Source organism: Vipera berus (assembly GCF_964194415.1).
Source record: "Vipera berus genome assembly, chromosome: 3".
NCBI lineage: Eukaryota > Metazoa > Chordata > Lepidosauria > Squamata > Viperidae > Vipera > Vipera berus.
Genome location: NC_138204.1, coordinates 209,227,900 through 209,245,120, shown reverse-complemented (window position 1 = coordinate 209,245,120; position 17,221 = coordinate 209,227,900). Strand labels below are relative to the sequence as shown.

The following is a 17,221-nucleotide window of genomic DNA, read 5'->3' as shown; positions in this document are numbered from 1 at the left end:
TATTTCTGTGAAATAAAGAAACACATTAGGCTGTAAATTTTGCTGCTGATGAGGACAAGTAAGAGGAGGAACATATAAAAAATTATTACCATAATGCTAGCACTTTTGCTGCTGGCAGCTTTCTTCACATTAAAAAGTTCTAGGGTAAATAGAAAGGTACATAAGAAGTGATAAAGGGAACAAAAAAAAATTGTAAGAATCTGAAAACAAAAATCTGGAGCTCCAATTCAGTCAAAAATAATTAAAGAATACCCATTAAATTAATCTATTTCTGTGAAAAACATATACAGGTAGTCCTCATCTTAGAACCACAACTGAGCCTAAAATTTGTCACTAAGCAAGACAGCTATTGACTTTGGCCCCAATTTATGTCCTTTCTTGCCACAGTTAAGTAAAGCTCATCTGGATTCAATATGGTCTTTTTGCTTTCTGGGGAAGACAAGAAACCATAAGGTACGGATGAAATTACCACTGATCCATTTTCCCCGTTTATCTCACAAAATACCTGACCACAAGTCAGAGAACGGCCAGGTGTAGATCAGGGTTGTCCATAGCTGGCTGGGGAATTCTGGGAGTTGAAGTCCAGAAGTCTTAAATTTGTTAAGATTTGGACACCTCTGGGGTAGACAACCTTGGCTCTTTTATGACTTGTGGACTTCAACTCCTAGAATTCCTGAGCCACCATGGCTTAGGTTGGAAACCTCTCTCTTTCCCCGCAGCATGGTTGGTTCAGGAATTCTGGGTATTGAAGTCCACAGGTCATAAAAGAGCCAAGGTCGCCTACCCCTGGTCGAGACACTGAAAATGCTCATCTCTACTGGGAACGGACAGAGATTGACAAGAGATGACACCAACTGACGTTCTGAGGCAAAGCAAGACACACTTGACAGGACCAGCCAAGATGGCTTCCAGCAGTGAGAAGGCAATCTGTCTCTGATCAGACCCTGAAGAGGCAAAAAACTAAAAATAAGCGCTCTCTTGAGGAGAAAAAAAATGGGTCCCCTTGAGGACTGAAGGGCCTTTTGATGAATGGAAGATGGCAAAAGAGCCAGGGATGTAAGCTGTAGCATTCAAGTTCTTTCGACAGATTATTTCAGCTCTTTGGGCTGGATCAAACGTAGCCTGGGAGATTACTCAGAGCTGGGGAATGTTTTTATTGTTCTTTTTTGCCTTTTGACAGCCTGCAGAATTTCTATTGGATTGACAGTCATGGAGTAGAAGAAACCTGTCCAGTTAGGATTCTTAGATGCCAATCACTGCATCCAACTTTGCCTTGCCATTTTGTAGATTTTCTGCAGTTCTTGGTCCTTTAGCCCGTAACTGGGGAAATGTTTAAATTTAGGAAACTCTTGTCAGACTGTACCTTAAGACGAACATGTATAACTGCTGGGATACATTTGTATTTGCAAGAATCGTGGTGGCACAGTGGTCAGAATGCAATATTGCAGGCTAATTCTGCTCACTGCCAAGAGTTCGATCCTCACTGGCTCAAGGTTGACTCAGCCTCCCATCCTTCTGATGTCCGTAAAATGAGAAACCAGATTGTCGGGGTACGATGCTGCCTCTGTAGGCCACTTTGTTGTTGTTAGCTGCGAAGTCGTGTCTGACCCATCACGACCCCATAGACAACATTCCAGTGACTCCATCCAGCCACCTCATTCTCTGTCATCCCCTTCTTCTATTGCCCTCAATCTTTCCCAGCATTAGGCTCTTCTCCAGTGAGTCCTTCCGTCTCATTAGGTGGCCAAAGTATTTGAGTTTCAAATTCAGGATCTGGTCTTCTAAAGAGCAGTCAGGGTTGATCTCCTCTAGGACTAACCGGTTTGATCACCTTGCAGTCCAAGGGACTCACAGCAGTCTTCTCTAGCACCATAGTTCAAAGGCCTCAATTCTTTGGCGCTCAGCCTTTCTTATGGTCCAACTTTCACTGCCATACATTGCAACTGGGAAGACCACAGCCTTGACTATACGCACTTTCCTTGACAGGGTGATGTCTCTGCTTTTTAGTGTGCTGTCTAGATTTGCCATGGCTTTCCTCCCCAGGAGCAAGCATCTTTTAGTTTCTTGGCTACAGTCCCCATCTGCAGTGATCTTGGAGCCCAGGAAAATAAAATCTGTCACTACCTCCATTTCTTCCCCATCTATTTGCCAGGAATTGAGAGGGCCGGATGCCATGATCTGGGTTTTCTTAATGTTAAGTTTCAACCCAACATTTGCACTCTCCTTCTTCACCCGCAACAAGAGCCTCTTTAGTTCTTCTTCACTTTCTGCCATTAAAGTGGTATCATCTGCATGTCTTAGTTTGTTGATATTTCTCCCGGCAATCTTAATTCCAACTTTTGATTCATCTAGCCCTGCCTTTCTCATGATGTGCTCTGCATATAAGTTAAATAGGCAGGGAGACAGTATACAGCCTTGCCGGACTCCTTTCCCAATTTTGAACCAATCAGTGGTTCTGTGTCCAGTTCTCACTGTTGCTTCTTGACCCGCATATAGGTTTCTCAAGAGACAAATAAGATGGTCTGGTACGCCCATCTCTTTAAGAACTTGCCACAGTTTGTTGTGATCAAAGGCTTTAGCATAGTCAATGAAGCAGAAATAGATGTTTTTCTGGAACTCCCTAGCTTTCTCCATGATCCAGCGTATGCTGGCAATTTGATCTCTAGTTCCTCTGCCTCTTCGAAATCCTGCCTGTACTTCTGGTAGTTCTCAATTCACATACTGCTGGAGTCTAGCTTGTAGGATTTTAAGCATAACTTTACTAGCATGAGAAATCAGTGCAATGGTGCGGTAGTTTGAACATTCTTTGGCACTGCCTTTCTTTGGAATTGGAATGTAAACTGATCTTTTCCAATCCTGTGGCCACTGTTGAGTTTTCCAAATTTGCTGGCAAATTGAGTGTAGCACTTTTACTGCATCGTCTTTTAAGATTTTGAATAGCTCAGCTGGAATACTGTCACCTCCACTAGCTTTGTTGTTGCTCAGCTTTTCTAAAGCCCACTTCACTTCACATTCTAGGATGTCTGGCTCGAGGTCAGTGACCACCTCATCGTGGTTATCAGGGACGTTAAGCTCGTTCTTGTATAGTTCTTCTGTGTAATTTTGCCACCTCTTCTTAATCTCTTCTGCCTTTGTTAGGTCCCTGCCATTTTGGTCCTTTATCATGCCCATTTTTGCATGAAATGTTACCTTCATCTCTCCAATTTTCTTGAAGAGATCTCTGGTCCTCCCTATTCTATTGTTTTCTTCTATTTCTTTGCACTGTTCATTTTAGAAGGCATTCTTATCTCTTCTAGCTATTCTCTGGAATTCTGCATTCAATTGGGTGTATCTTTCTTTTTCTCCCTTGCCTTTCGCTTCCCTCCTTTCCTCAGCTATTTGCAAAGCTTCCTCAGACAGCCATTTTGCTTTCTTACATTTCTTTTTCTTTGAGATGGTTTTAGTTGCTACCTCTTGTACAATGTTGTGAATCTCTGTCCATAGTTCTTCAGGCACTCTATCAGATCTAATTCCTTAAATCTATTTGTCACCTCTACTGTATATTCAACAGGGATATGATTTAATTCATACCTGACTGGCCTAGCGCTTTTCCCTACTTTCTTTAATTTAAGCCTAAACTTTGCAACGAGAAGCTCATGGTCTGAGCCACAGTCAGCTCCTGGTCTTGTTTTTACTGACTGTATAGAGTTTCTCCATCTTTGTCTGCAGAGCATATAGTCAATCTGATTTCTGTGTTGACTGTGTGGTGATGTCCATGTATAGAGTCATCTCTTGGGTTGTTGGAAAAGAGTGTTTGCTGTAAATCACTTACAAAGGGCTATAAAGCACTGTGAAGCAATATGTAAGTCTAAGTGCTGTTGATATTTTTATTAGATATATGTACAGGTAGTCCTCAACTTATGACCACGATGGAGCCCAAAATTTCTACTTGAGACATTTAAGGGAGTTTTGCCTCATTTTATGACTTTTCTTGCCACCGCTGTTAAGTAAGTACCACAGTTAAGTGAATCTCATTTCCCCGTTGACTCTGCAACCGTCACAAATACCAGTCAGTTGCCAAGCATCTGAATTTTGATCATGTGACCAATTGTAAACATAATTAAAATCCCTGTCAGTCCAGGTCAGCCAGGTGTGGAGAGAGAGAGAGAGAGAGAGAGAGAGAGAGGGAGGGAGGGAGGGAGGGAGGGAGGGAGAGGGAGGGAGGGAGGGAGAGAGAGAGAGAGAAAGAGAGAGAGAGAGATAAGATAGATAGATACAGACAGGCAATCACACACCTTAGTCTGAATCAATCCACTGCAGAATGGAGGTCTATTCACTGAAGGCTTTAGATCATCATCTGCCACATTGATCTATTGCAGGTTTTTTATTTTATTTTTAATCCAAAAGCCAAGAGAGACAGACTGGTCCAAAGTGATCCATGGCATTTATTTTATTCATTTATTAAATTTCTATGCTGCCCATCTCACCAAGAGGTGACCGTAGGTGGCTCATAACCAAATAAATATAATGACCAGTTCAGCTACACCATGTGTTTTGTCTGCTTACATATGCATGTGTATGTATGTGCTATCCATATGTATGTAGATAATTGTGGAAAGACAGAACCCACACTTTCCCTTTGGATGGATGGATGGATGGATGGATGGACAAATAGATCCAGCCAGCCAGCTAGCAAAACAGGATACATTTCATACCATCATTGTGGTCCTTCTTTTCTTACGTTACTTCGTATTATTAATTCCCATCTGCCTCAGGATAGCCATATTTTTGTAGCTAGCAGTAGCACAGAAACAGCAACTTTGCTCAGGATTGCTGACTAGGAGATAACAGGATGGAAAGATGAAGTTAAAACAATTCTGACGTAGGGAAGATCTGGAAAGAGACAGCTTAAAGCATCATTCTCTTCCCCAGTAATACTGATTGGGGTTTGTCTGCTGCTAACTAAGCAACAAATTCCCAGCGTAAAAGGGGTTGAAAAATACATTCTTTTCGCTTCAGATCGGCCCTGCAGTCAGGTTGCTCTTTTTTTTAAAATCCTGGCTTCTTTCCAATGCATTCTGCCAATTGCAGTCCAATTCATTTGGATGGTACTGGATCAGGGAAGGCCGAGCCAAAACCTCAACAGAGTCTTTGCTGCCAAAGTTGGGAAGGGAAAGGGAAGTGAAAGTCAGAAAAAAAAATCAGCAGCGGTCAAGTAACGAGAGGAAGGGAAATTAAGAGTTATTCCACTTGCTTTCACTGGGTGTTGGTTTCTTTTAACCCAAGGCTACCCAGAGATAAAGCATTACACGGCCTTTTTCAAACCACACCCCTTGTGTTGGTAGGTAGAAGAACTCTCAACAGATACAAAAGATTATGTGAGATGCTATGATGTGGAATGGAGAATGGGAATAGAATAGAATAAAAAGAATAGAATAGAATAGAATAGAATAGAATAGAACAGAACAGAACAGAACAGAACAGAATAGAATAGAATAGAATAGAATAGAATAGAATAGAATAGAATAGAATAGAATAGAATAGAAAATAGGGAAGGGAAGGGAAGGGAGGGGAAGGGAGGGGAGGGGAAGAGAGGAGAGGAGAGGAGAGGAGAGGAGAGGAGAGGAGAGGAGAGGAGAGGAGAGGAGAGAAGAGAAGAGAAGAGAAGAGAAGAGAAGAGAAGAGAAGAGAAGAGAAGAGAAGGACCTTGGAGGTCTTCTAGTCCAACCCCCTGCTTAGGCAGGAGAACCTATACTATTTAAGACAAGTGACTGTCTAGTCTCTTAAAAACTTCCAGTGTTGGAGCATTCACCATTTCTGGAGGCAGGTTGTTCCACTGATTCATTGTTCAAATTGTCAGGAAATTTCTCCTTATTTCTAAGGTTGCTTCTCTCCTTGATTAGTTTTCATCCGTTGCTTCTTGTCCTGCCTTCAGGTGCTTTGGAGAATAGCTTGAGTCCCTCCTCTTTGTGGCAGCCCCTGAGATATTGGAACACTGCTATCATGTCCCCCTTCATCCTTCTCTTCATTAAACTAGACATACCCAATTCCAGAAACCGATTAGAATGGCTTATTTTTGAGACAGATTGTTGAGGGGCCTCTGGATTTTAGACCAGCAAAGTGAATGGGGAAACCAGACACACTTCACAGCTGTAACTGCAGTGTTTCACTTAACAAACGTGGCAACCAAGGTCTTAAAATGGGGCAAAACCTACTTTACTGTCTCGCTTAGCAACAGAAATTTGGGAGTCAATTGTGGTCGTAAGTTGAGGATTCCCTCTAATGAAATGTCACGGAAGGCACTGTAGTTTTTATTGTAATAATTTACAGAGAAGAACTATCTGTGCTGGGGATGCTCTGTCTCCTTCTCTGTATAAAGTGCCTTGCCTTATTTGGGTCTGATTCCTTATTTTCTAGTACGCCTTAAGTTATCCCTGGTCTTCTAACCAGATGGACTGCTGAGTTGGCTTTCTCCCTTCTGCCGTTATTCAGAAAGGTTGTAGACTTTCGCAGATGCGTTTTACATTTTCAGAAAACAAGGCAGGATGCAGAGTATTACATTTCCTTTGTAGTGCAACTAGATACGACAACCGGATCTAAAGTTACACTGTTGTACTTGGAAATTCAAGATGTACACTGCAACTCTGGAAATTATCTTACATTTCACCCAAGAATATTACATCCTGAAGAGAGTTTGAATCGCCCATTTTTTCTTCTTCTTCTTCCCGTCTTTACTTTTCCTGGAAATCAAATCCCCTTGGTTTGATATAAAGTTCTTGGAGACTCAAATGCTTGCAAGTATTATGTAAGATTTCATTCTAGGTTCATTGTCGTGGGCTATGTTTAGCTCATTTGACAGTCACGTAATGTAGAAATTCTGAGCAAGCTTAGCTGTCATTGCAGAAGATTAATTCCTTCTTATGGACTACATCAGGGATTTCTTAAAAAAAATAATCAAAGAAAGTGCAGCATTTACAAATTGCACTGAAGAAATGTACCAATGCATTGATAGGCACAATAATAAACAAAAAACAAGATTATATTTTAAGATGCAAGAATTCCAAAAACGTTCATCGTATTCTTATAGGCGTTTTTCTTTATCCTTTTGTCAAATCTGAACATAATACCTACCCATTGTTGCACATCCATTTCTTCCAATGTGGTGTAATATTTTTACTCAATTTCAGGGGCCTAAACACACACCCCAAATGGAGTTCAGCTTATCTGCCGATGGACTTATCTGTGTACATATGCGGTTAACGCTTATATTTCCCATATATATATTTGCAAAAACACCCATATTTCCCATGTATATACCGTATATACTTGAGTATAAGCCGAATTTTTCAGCCCACTTTTTGGGCTGAAAAATCCACTTCGGCTTATACTCCAGTGAACAAAAAAAAAAAGAACTTCCACCCCCCAGTTTGGAGAGCTGCTGCTTTCGTCAAACATGGACGAAGGCAGCAGCTCTCCAAACAGGCGGCGGCGGTTTGGAGAGCTGCGCGCGCAGCTCCGCCGCCACCTCTGCAAGCCTCCGCTGAGAGAATGGGGCGGTGGAAGCTTGCCACCCCTTTTCTCGGCGAAGACTTCTTTCGGGGGATCCAGCCTCTGGCTGAGGAATTCTGGGAGTTGAAGTCCATGAGTCATAAAAGGGCCGAGTTTGAAGACCCCTGATATAGAGAGTTCACAATGGAGGAAATAAAGCTGTGGACACTTCACCCAAAACTATTTATATTCATCGACGATGTAAACCCTGAATAATCACACAACTTATGTGTAGCCTCCCCCAATCTGGGGCTAAGCTAGCTTGGCTGGGAATTGTAGTCCCAAAGACTAGTCTAGCTAGGAATTATGGGTGAAAAGGTCCAACCAAACTGGAGGATGTCAAATTCAACAAGGCTGCTTCTTAATTGATAATTTAGGCAGTGGTCTTCAGCTTGTGGTCTGCGGACCTCTGGGGGGGGGGCTGATGTCATCACAGCCCCCCCACCACAAATCTTGAGTTAAGTCTTGGTGGCCACAAAAGGCATTTAAAAGAAGGGCTGTGGTGTAGAAAAGCCACCAATCTAGGTGTTGTTAATTGCAGATAGTGCAGCTTCTTTGTGGGACTTTTGACAACAGCAAAAAAATCCAGCAGCATTTGCAAACTTTTAATCTTTTGAGAAAGCCACGACAAATTACTGGGAAGGGAGTAGGGCAGTGATGTCGATCCTTTTAGAGACTGGGTGCCCAAATTGCAACCCAAAACTCACTTACGTATCGTTGGGTGCCAGGTGGGCATGGCCCATTGGGTGGGCGTGGCCAATTGGATGGGCATGGCTGTGGTGGAATTGGCAGACTAGGTGGGATTAAAAAGCTCAATCAATTCCAACTTTGCGAGATCTTTTTTTTTCCCGCGAGAAGTTGAAATTGATTGATTGACTGAACTTTTTTTTTTGCACATGGCAGCAGAGGCCTAAAACGAAGAGATTTTATAAAACCCAGCTGAAGGCCTAGGACCGGGGGCGACGGTGCAGGTGCCCACAGAGAGGGCTCTGCGTGCCACCTGTGGCACGCGTGCTGTAGGTTCGCCACCATGGGAGTAGGGAAACTGCCATTAAGCTTTATTGTATAGATTCAGCCTCATTTAATAACAATACCTTTAAAAAAAACCCTCCAGACATCAGTAATGCCTTGTCAACAATTCCCTCACTTTATCAGAAACTATCATTGCTTGAAACGTGCCCCATAGTTAACAAACATAAAGATCTAGTTTTCAGTTTAATGGAACGGTGGTCAATATAATCCAAATCCTGTCACGATTTAATGATTGCAAGGCTTCTTTCCGCACTAACCGAACGGTTTGAAATACTCGGCTAGGTACTCCATTAAGGGAAAGCAGCGGGATAAATAAATCTTCAGTGCATTTGTAAAACGAGGAATTACTCATTTACCGTAAACCATGCAAGAAATCTATTTCACGATGTCAAGCAGCTTCTTTAAAATATAAATCTGAAGCCTGAGCGTTGCAGACCGACCCAAAGGATCAATTCTGAAATATTAAAACTCTAAGTTTTGTTACTTGATGCAAGCAATTTAGAAAGCTAATTCTCCCCCACCCCCATTTTTGAAGATACACAGCAACAGACGCTGTTCCCGTGAGTCTTCCCAAAGAACAGCAGCATGGTGGTTAGTGTGTCAGGATACAATTAATTATTGTGATTGAACCAGCCTTCCCTTTGCTATCAATAAAATAAGCTGTAACCAGTGGCAATTTGAGCAGGGGGCTGGACTAAAAGACCCCCAAGGTCCCTTCAAACTCTATTCAGAATTGAATTGAATTGAATTGCATTCTTATTGCTACAAGGCAAACAATTCTCAAAAATCTCAAGCTCTTCCTTTTAGAAAAAAGGCATATACAGATCGCAACACCCACCCAAACAAATAATAATAAAAAAATGGATCAGCCATCTTCAGCTGGTTTGGTTCTATTTAAACAAGAACAGAAATGTAATTAAGGGCATCCTGAGGTATGGCTGGAAACAACTGTCAGAAGTATCAAAAGCCGTGCTTCTGCATACATAACCATCAGAATTAAATACCTGCCTACATTCTTAATTCAAATCACCGCTTAATTTATTTTCTAGCTGAGGGATGTGCTGATCGCATTGTTCTTATACAGGAAGCCCTTGATTTACAACCATAATTCAATCCAGGATTTCTGTCGCTCAATCATGATCGTTGTAAGTCAGGGCCCCCACGGGGACAGACCCACTTTTTTTTTGCAGTGGTCATTAAACAAATCCATATATTCCCGTGGTCTTCTTTTTTTGCCAGAAACCAGCTGAAAAGACCAGATTTTAGCAAAAAAAGCATAGTAAATTACACTATTTCAGCAACATGACCATGGAATGTTGCAACCATTTGTAAAGGTGAGCTGGTTGCAAAGCTCCCAAAAAGTAGTCATATGACCAACAGGGGAGTATTGCAACTGATGGAGCTCCAAAACTGGATTTTAAGTAACTTCTGGAGGTGTCCTTTGTAGCTTCCAATGGTTGCTAAGCAACTGGCCAGAAGTCAAAAACTATATCAGAGCATGCACACTCTTTTTGAAGTGAGGTAACCCAGGAGTAAATACAGTAAACAGCGGTTTGTAATTAAATGGCGGTTTATAGTGCACTATTATATACACTAGAAATAAAATACATACACATGGTGAAACAGCAAACTCCAATACACAGCAGTTACAACAGTCAAACGGACGAGAGAACTCCAGCAAAAAATTCCAGCAAATGTGTGTATCCCTTTAAGGGTCTGAGTATAAAAGGGAAGTTTTTTTTTGCTGGAGTCTTTCTCTCTCATCCGTTTGACTGCTGTAACTGCTGTATTTGCTGTTTTATCACCTGTATGTATTTTGTTTCCAGTGTATATTTGTAGATAGTATAATATAAACCACCATTGAATTACAAACCACTGTTTATTGTATTTACTCCTGGGTTACCCTCAGCCCAATAAGACTGTGCATGCTCTGACAAACTACCTGTTGTTTTTTCTGGAGTTAACCCTCCAAACCAGAAGCAACCCGCTTTCTCCTTCCCGAAAATCCTGGAAATTCAGCTTTCCCCAAATGGTCAATTCTCTGCAACATGCAATTCTCAGATGATTAGGTTTTGCACACACCTATTAATTCCACTTCAGGGACTGTATCATCTGTTCAAAACAGTAATAACTAAAACCACAGCTTTTGTGAGTAGAGCTCTTTCCCTTTCTCTCTCTCTTTTAGAATATCAATACAGGCAACATCTTATAGAAGTCAAGGTACATCAAAGAGCCCAACAATAGTTATTTATTAGTAAAAATAAAATTATTTGCTTTGGATGCTTCCATTGTTTTTATCGTTTTAAAATGTTTCTAGTACAGCATTGTGATTGTAATACACTTTTTTTTTAATTGAGAGTCATTGACCGAGGTGGACAGCTACAGAAATTGAATAAATAAATAGTTCTCTTGGCTCATTACGATTACATTTCTCTTACAAAAGGGAAGGCCGAAAACTGAAATGGGAGTTTTAACAGCTCTTGGAAGGACACTGTTCAACTATTTTAATGATTTTTAAGAATGGAGTCATTTATTGACCCAAATCAAACACTGGGATTTTCGGGGATGGAAGTTACTCATTCAGATACATCCATTGTTTTATAAATCACCTGTGCCTAAGCTAGTAAAAAACTGATCTAAAAAAGGGAGGGGTCCACAAAATACAAAGATTTTACAGTGCTTTTTCAACGTTTTGTGCAATCAAAAAAAAAGTGTTCATTTGCATTGGTTTGTAACATGAACATTTTATAAATAGATAGCACTAATTATCAATTATTCAATTTAACTAATTAGTGAATATACCCAGGTAATATTTTTTTTAAAAAAAATAAAAAAATAAAACTGAATCTATATTTCCTAACGTTTGTGGAAAGATTGCATGATTCTTTCTAGCTATCCTGTCAAATCTGAGAATATGTACAGTCACAGTGCACAGTATCAAATACAATGAGCAGAAACGACACTGAACTTACCTTAGGAAATTGCTTTACTGGAATTAATACTTTTTGTCCCAGTTTCATGTTTTTATTAATCACGACATCAATGAACTTTTCTTCTTCTTTGCTTTCTCCTTTCTGGAACTTATCAATTTCTGTTAACAGGAAATACAAAACTTGTTTTAGAATTAACTTTCCTAAACAACTATATCTTTATTTAAAACAGGCAAGACTTCAATAGGGCAATTGATCTCCCACTAATGCCTCCTTAAGTTAACACCAGCTGCCTGCAATTAGTGCAGGTTCGCATCCCACCAGGCCAGGGGTAGGCAACCTTGGCTCTTTTATGACTCGTGGACTTCAACTCCCAGAATTCCTGAGGCAGCCATGGTGGCTCAGGAATTCTGGGAGTTGAAGTCCACGAGTCATAAAAGAGCCAAGGTTGCCTACCCCTGCACCAGGCTCAAGGTTGACTCAGCCTTCCATCCTTCCGAGGTAGGTAAAATGAGGACCCAGATTGTTGGGGGCAATTAAGCTGACTTTGTAATAATGCCGCTTGGGGTGTGTGTGTGTGAAAGCCCTAATAAGCAGGCATATACATAGAATGAAGGCTATTGCTAAGCACATTTGATTTGTGCTTAGATTGTAAGCCGCCCTGAGTCTTCGGAGAAGGGCGGGATATAAATGGGATTAAAATAACCATAACCACCAGATCCAGCCCAAGAAACATATTGGATAGCGATTCTTGCACCCTAAAAGTTCCTGCTGTATAACAGGGGTCACCAACCCCCAGGGCCATAGCCAGGTATTGGGCCACGTCCCATCCATTCCCCCGTCACCCCACAGGTCCACAAAACTGGAAAGGCTGGGGACCATTGCTGTATGAAATTTTTTTGCTTTGCCTGATTTTACATTTTTTTTTTCCTCCTCTTCTACTCTAGGAAACGGAGCATTTTTTTTTTGTGGAACATAATTAACTCTGGCCCAAGGATATGCCACATTCCCTTTATTCCCAATTCTTTACTAAAACTCAAAAGTCTTCCTCACGCTTATCTAAAACACAGAATTCTGCTTAAGGAAGGCAGCCTCAGAAGAGCATTTTGTACCGATGGGACATCTGCACGTAGCTATCTCTTCCCTTAACGATACAGACTGCCTTTCACATTTAGCCTGGAACGAGCATTCAAGTTTTAAAGTGTTACATGCTTTTATACATGTATTTATTTTTTTTGCAAACGCTCTATAAAACGGTCGGGCAGAAAAACGCTTGGAGTGGTCTAAAAATATGCAGTTAAAAAAACGCACAGGGTAGCGTTTTATCAGCTACTTGTGTCAAGCTCTGAATCTGTTGGCATAACAGTCGCGTTCTTCTAAAATTAAGTCACGCATCTCCAATATATTTAATAAAGAGCCATACTTTAAAAATAGAACAGGCGTGTATACAAATAACAATAAAGTGACAAGCCAGAAATGCAAACTCCAGCTGTTCGATTCATTATCAAGTAATTTTTGTGGAACTAAAAAAAGAAACAGTGAAGACCAGAAATCTCTTTGCCAGCAATCAACACCTATCTAAACAAGGAGTAACACCAGGATTAACACCAGAAAAAGAATCAAAGAGTAAACAATAACCTAATCAACGAACTACCAACTCAAGCAATCAAGCAGGAAACAATATCCTAATCACATCAGATTTTATCTATTTTTGCCATGGTCATTAAGAGAATCACTAAAAGTTTTAAGTCAGGGGTCTTCAAACTTGGCCCTTTTATGACTTGTGGACTTCAACTCCCAGAATTCCTCAGCCAACGTACCTGGATGAGGAATTCTGGGAGTTGAAGTCCACAAGTCATAAAAGGGCCAAGTTTGAAGACCCCTGTTTTAACTGAATCGTGTGGCTGTTAAGCAGCTTTCCCCATTGATTGATTGCTGGAAAAGTCACAAATGGAGATGGCGTGAACTCAGAATGCCACAATCATCATAAACCTATGCTTGTTGAGTTTTGATCGTGTGATGCTGCAGTGATCCATAAGTGTGAGGACCAGTCACACGTCACATTTTCCTGTACTGTTGTATCTTTGAGCTACCTGTCACTAACAAATGGTTTTAAATTGAGGACTACCTATACCAGGGGCATCAAACTGCCGGCCCACGGGACGGATGTATCATGCCGAAACCGTGCCCACCCCAGCTCCGGCAATGGGAAAAAAGTTGCGATACGAATACGACACATCACGTGATGAGTTTTGACACCCCTGACCTATACCGTATATGAACAGGAAGTAAAGACCATACTCCCTTCCTTAGAGCTGATGACGCGACTGATAACAAAATGTCTAAAAACAATACCTAAGCCAGGGCTCTTCAAACTTGGCCCTTTTATGACTTGTGGACTTCAACTCCCAGAATTCCTCAGCCAGGCACCTGGCTGAGGAATTCTGGGAGTTGAAGTCCACAAGTCATAAAAGGGCCAAGTTTGAAGACCCCCCAAGCCAAGCTCAGAGAGTACCAAGGACTCCTCAGTTCAACCCTGAGATGTATATTTTCAGTATTTTTTTGTAAGACACTTTTTCAAAATCTGATTCAATCTCTTACATTACAAGGAGAGAAAGAAAACCAAGGGGTTGTCCAGCAACTCGAAAAGCCAATCTTATTTGTAAAACTGAGCTTATTTCGCTCGCTATGCCACAGCAATCACGAGGACCACTTTTTTGTTATCTTGAACTAATTATGTTTCTACCCATATCGCTTAACAGGAATAATCTTCTGCTCTTGCTGGGCAACTGGCCTACTACGTATAGATTGTTGAGTTAAACATTTAGGAGGGACGCGGTGGCTCAGTGGGTTAGGACACTGAGCTTGTCGATCAGAAGGTCGGCAGTTTGGCGGGTCGAATCCCGAGTGCCGTGTAACAGAGTGAGCGCCTGTTACTTGTCCCAGCTTCTGCCAACCTAGCAGTTCGAAAGCACATAAAAAATGCAAGTAGAAAAATAGGGACCGCTACGGTGGGAAGGTAACAGCGTTCCGTGCGCCTTTGGCGTCTAGTCATGCCGGCCACATGACCACGGAGACGTCCTCGGACAAGCGCTGGCTCTTTGGCTTTGAAACGGAGATGAGCACCGGCCCCTAGAGTCGGAAACGACTAGCACGCATGTGCGGGGGAACCTTTACCTTTACCTTTAAACATTCAGACTTTTTATACAATCACTGAGAGGAAACCCAACTCGCCACAAAACAATGGCTGGAGTGCAAAGAGCTGTGCCCCAAATATATCTGGAGAGCATCAACTTGATGAGCAACCCATAAAAGTCAATTATGGGTTGTTTTTTTCTTTCTGGCAGGGCTATTTCAGGTGGTCTCTGACTTACAATCATGACTGGGACCAGACTGTCCACTGCTAAGCAAGTAGTTAGGGGGCTCCCGCTCAATTTTACAGTTTTGCCCTGTTTTTTAACCAAATCACTGCAGTTGTTCAGGAAATCAGCCAAACTGTTCTGTACCAGCCTGCTACCGGCCCTGCAAAAAAGGCAGGGACAACCCCTTTACAAACGGCAAGAGGCTGGAATTAAGCCTGCCAAATTTATTAACATAAAACAGAGCAAAACAAGACACCAACCATGAAACAGGAGCTAGGAAACAGGAACTATTCAAGCGGTTGCCTTCAGCAAACCAGCCCTCCCACGCATTCCCCTTTTATACAGTTCAGGGCATGGCTTCTCTCTGCCTACTTCCGAGGTGCCCCATTGCCTTCCTCTGTTTACTCCTGATTGACTGCCTCCTGCGTCGGGCGTCCTTGAACAGGGCCAGCTGTGGGTCATCTTCATCCACGCTGTCAGGCTCACACAGCTGGGTCTCCGTCGTGACCAGGTGGGAGGGGCCTGGCTGAGGGCTCTCATCAGCAAGCTCTTCAACACCCCCCTCCTCCTCCTCTGAGTCGTCCGACCCAACTGCCGAACCCACAGGCTGACCCTGAATCACAACACAATCATTAAGTAAATCTGATGCCCCCCCCATTGACTGCTTGTTTTTGGAAGCCCGTAGGAAGGTTACAAAACGGTGATTGCATGACCTCAGGATGCTTCAACCATTGTAATTACAGGTTGGCTGACAAGTGCCTGAATTTTGATCCTTTGCCCATGGGGATGCTGTGACGGTCATAAATGCAATAACAAGTCCTATGTAACTTTTTCTCAGTGCCGTTGTAATTTTGAAGGGTCACTAAATGAACGGTTGTTAAGTCTAGGGCTACCTGCAAAATCTTTCGAGGTTTCATCCTATAAAAACATTTGAATTGCTTTAAAAGTTGGTTCGTGCATTCCAAACTACACCAAAGTTCTCTAAATGGCCGTAAAGAGCACCTACCGTTTTGTTAATACGGCAGTCAACAGCAACCTATGTCAAATCCTTAAAAAAAAAAAGAGAATTACAACCTGAAAGATGCAAGCTGCTCAAGTCTATAACGCTGTAAGGTATATAGTTGCAAAGTACATCTCATAAGTTCCTCCGCTTCACTATCTGGAAAATCCAGACACCTAGGCTGGGTTTTTAGTATCACAAAAACAATGCAAGAACGTCGTCCCCTTTCATATTCACTCCTGGTTTAAGGAAAACTGGATATCGATGTAACACTCAAAAGTCCCCACTGGGCTATTTTCACATGCAGCACACTGATTTAGTTGTAGATATAACAGGGCTAGAACAACAAGAGGAATCTAATCAGATTTTTGAAGTCGAATGAGTAGGATTTACCTTCTTTAATCTCTAGATTACATACTGTGTTACTAGTAAGCTTTGTGTTCCGTTGTAGTCTCCCAGCTCAGAATAATACATGAGTGTGTGATTAAGTTCTTTTTATAATGCTAAGGATTAAAATCCCATGTTCCCAGATCATGGACCCAATACCTAGAAATTCAGGTCAGATAAAGGAATTACCGAATTTTATGCAGAGCACAATAGGCTAAGCAAAGGATTGTTTCTTTAATAAATCCGTATTGCAGACCACAGTATCACCGAGTGCATTTAGATAATGGATAAAAAGATGACTTCTTTTGATAACCTCAAAGAATTAATCTTCTCCTGAGAGGACCATCAACGGGAGCCTTGCTATCTTTATTAATGCTCCATACCAACAGGGCTTTGCCTGCATTAAAAGTGATGCCTTTCAAAAGCGATTGTCTCCATCAATAACCGAGATAAAAGCAGCGGAACCACAGATTTTAGTAAACATTTAAGTATAGAAACCGCAAGCCCTTTATAGTGGTTAGCTTTATCACATGGACTTGGCAAAAAAAAAAAAAACCCTGAAGACCAGAATCATAACAGTCAAACTAGGCATAACCTTTCCATAGCTTCTATAGGCCTTTTTGTTAATACAGTAAAAGCAGACTCAGAGTTTCCCTTAATCTGAAAAGCATTTTACTCTAATGAAAGTTTTGCTTAAGACATTAATTTCCACATCCCAACTGATTGGTAAAACTACTTTTTTCCCCCTCTTTGCAAGGATTTGTAGTAAGATAAACATCTGCTTAACGTTCATACAAAGAGCTTTCACAGTGCATTAACCTGCCCCCCCCCAACCCTTTCCCATCTAACGTCTCTTGAGTCTTTAATCCAATTCAAACGTAATTATCTGTACGTGGAAAACTGATTGGTTTACATGGGGAAATTGTCTCGGGATTCTAGGTACTTTATACAATATTGAAAGAACTGAAAATAAAAATGCCAAA

General features: G+C 41.5%; 1 protein-coding gene across 7 annotated transcripts in view; it reads right to left on the bottom strand.

Annotated features, from left to right (window-relative positions):
- The window catches only part of KHDRBS3 (KH RNA binding domain containing, signal transduction associated 3), a 118,172-nt gene that overhangs the window by 59,731 nt on the left and 41,220 nt on the right, over nucleotides 1-17,221 (bottom strand). For all 7 annotated transcript variants that reach the window (XR_014026038.1, XR_014026039.1, XR_014026040.1 and 4 more), the window contains exon 2: nucleotides 11,532-11,650. Coding sequence is in view for 2 of the 7 variants with exons in the window: in XM_081324719.1 (XP_081180845.1) it covers nucleotides 11,532-11,650 (119 nt within the window). In the remaining 5 variants the exon portion in view is untranslated. The remainder of the gene's footprint in view (nucleotides 1-11,531; nucleotides 11,651-17,221) is intronic.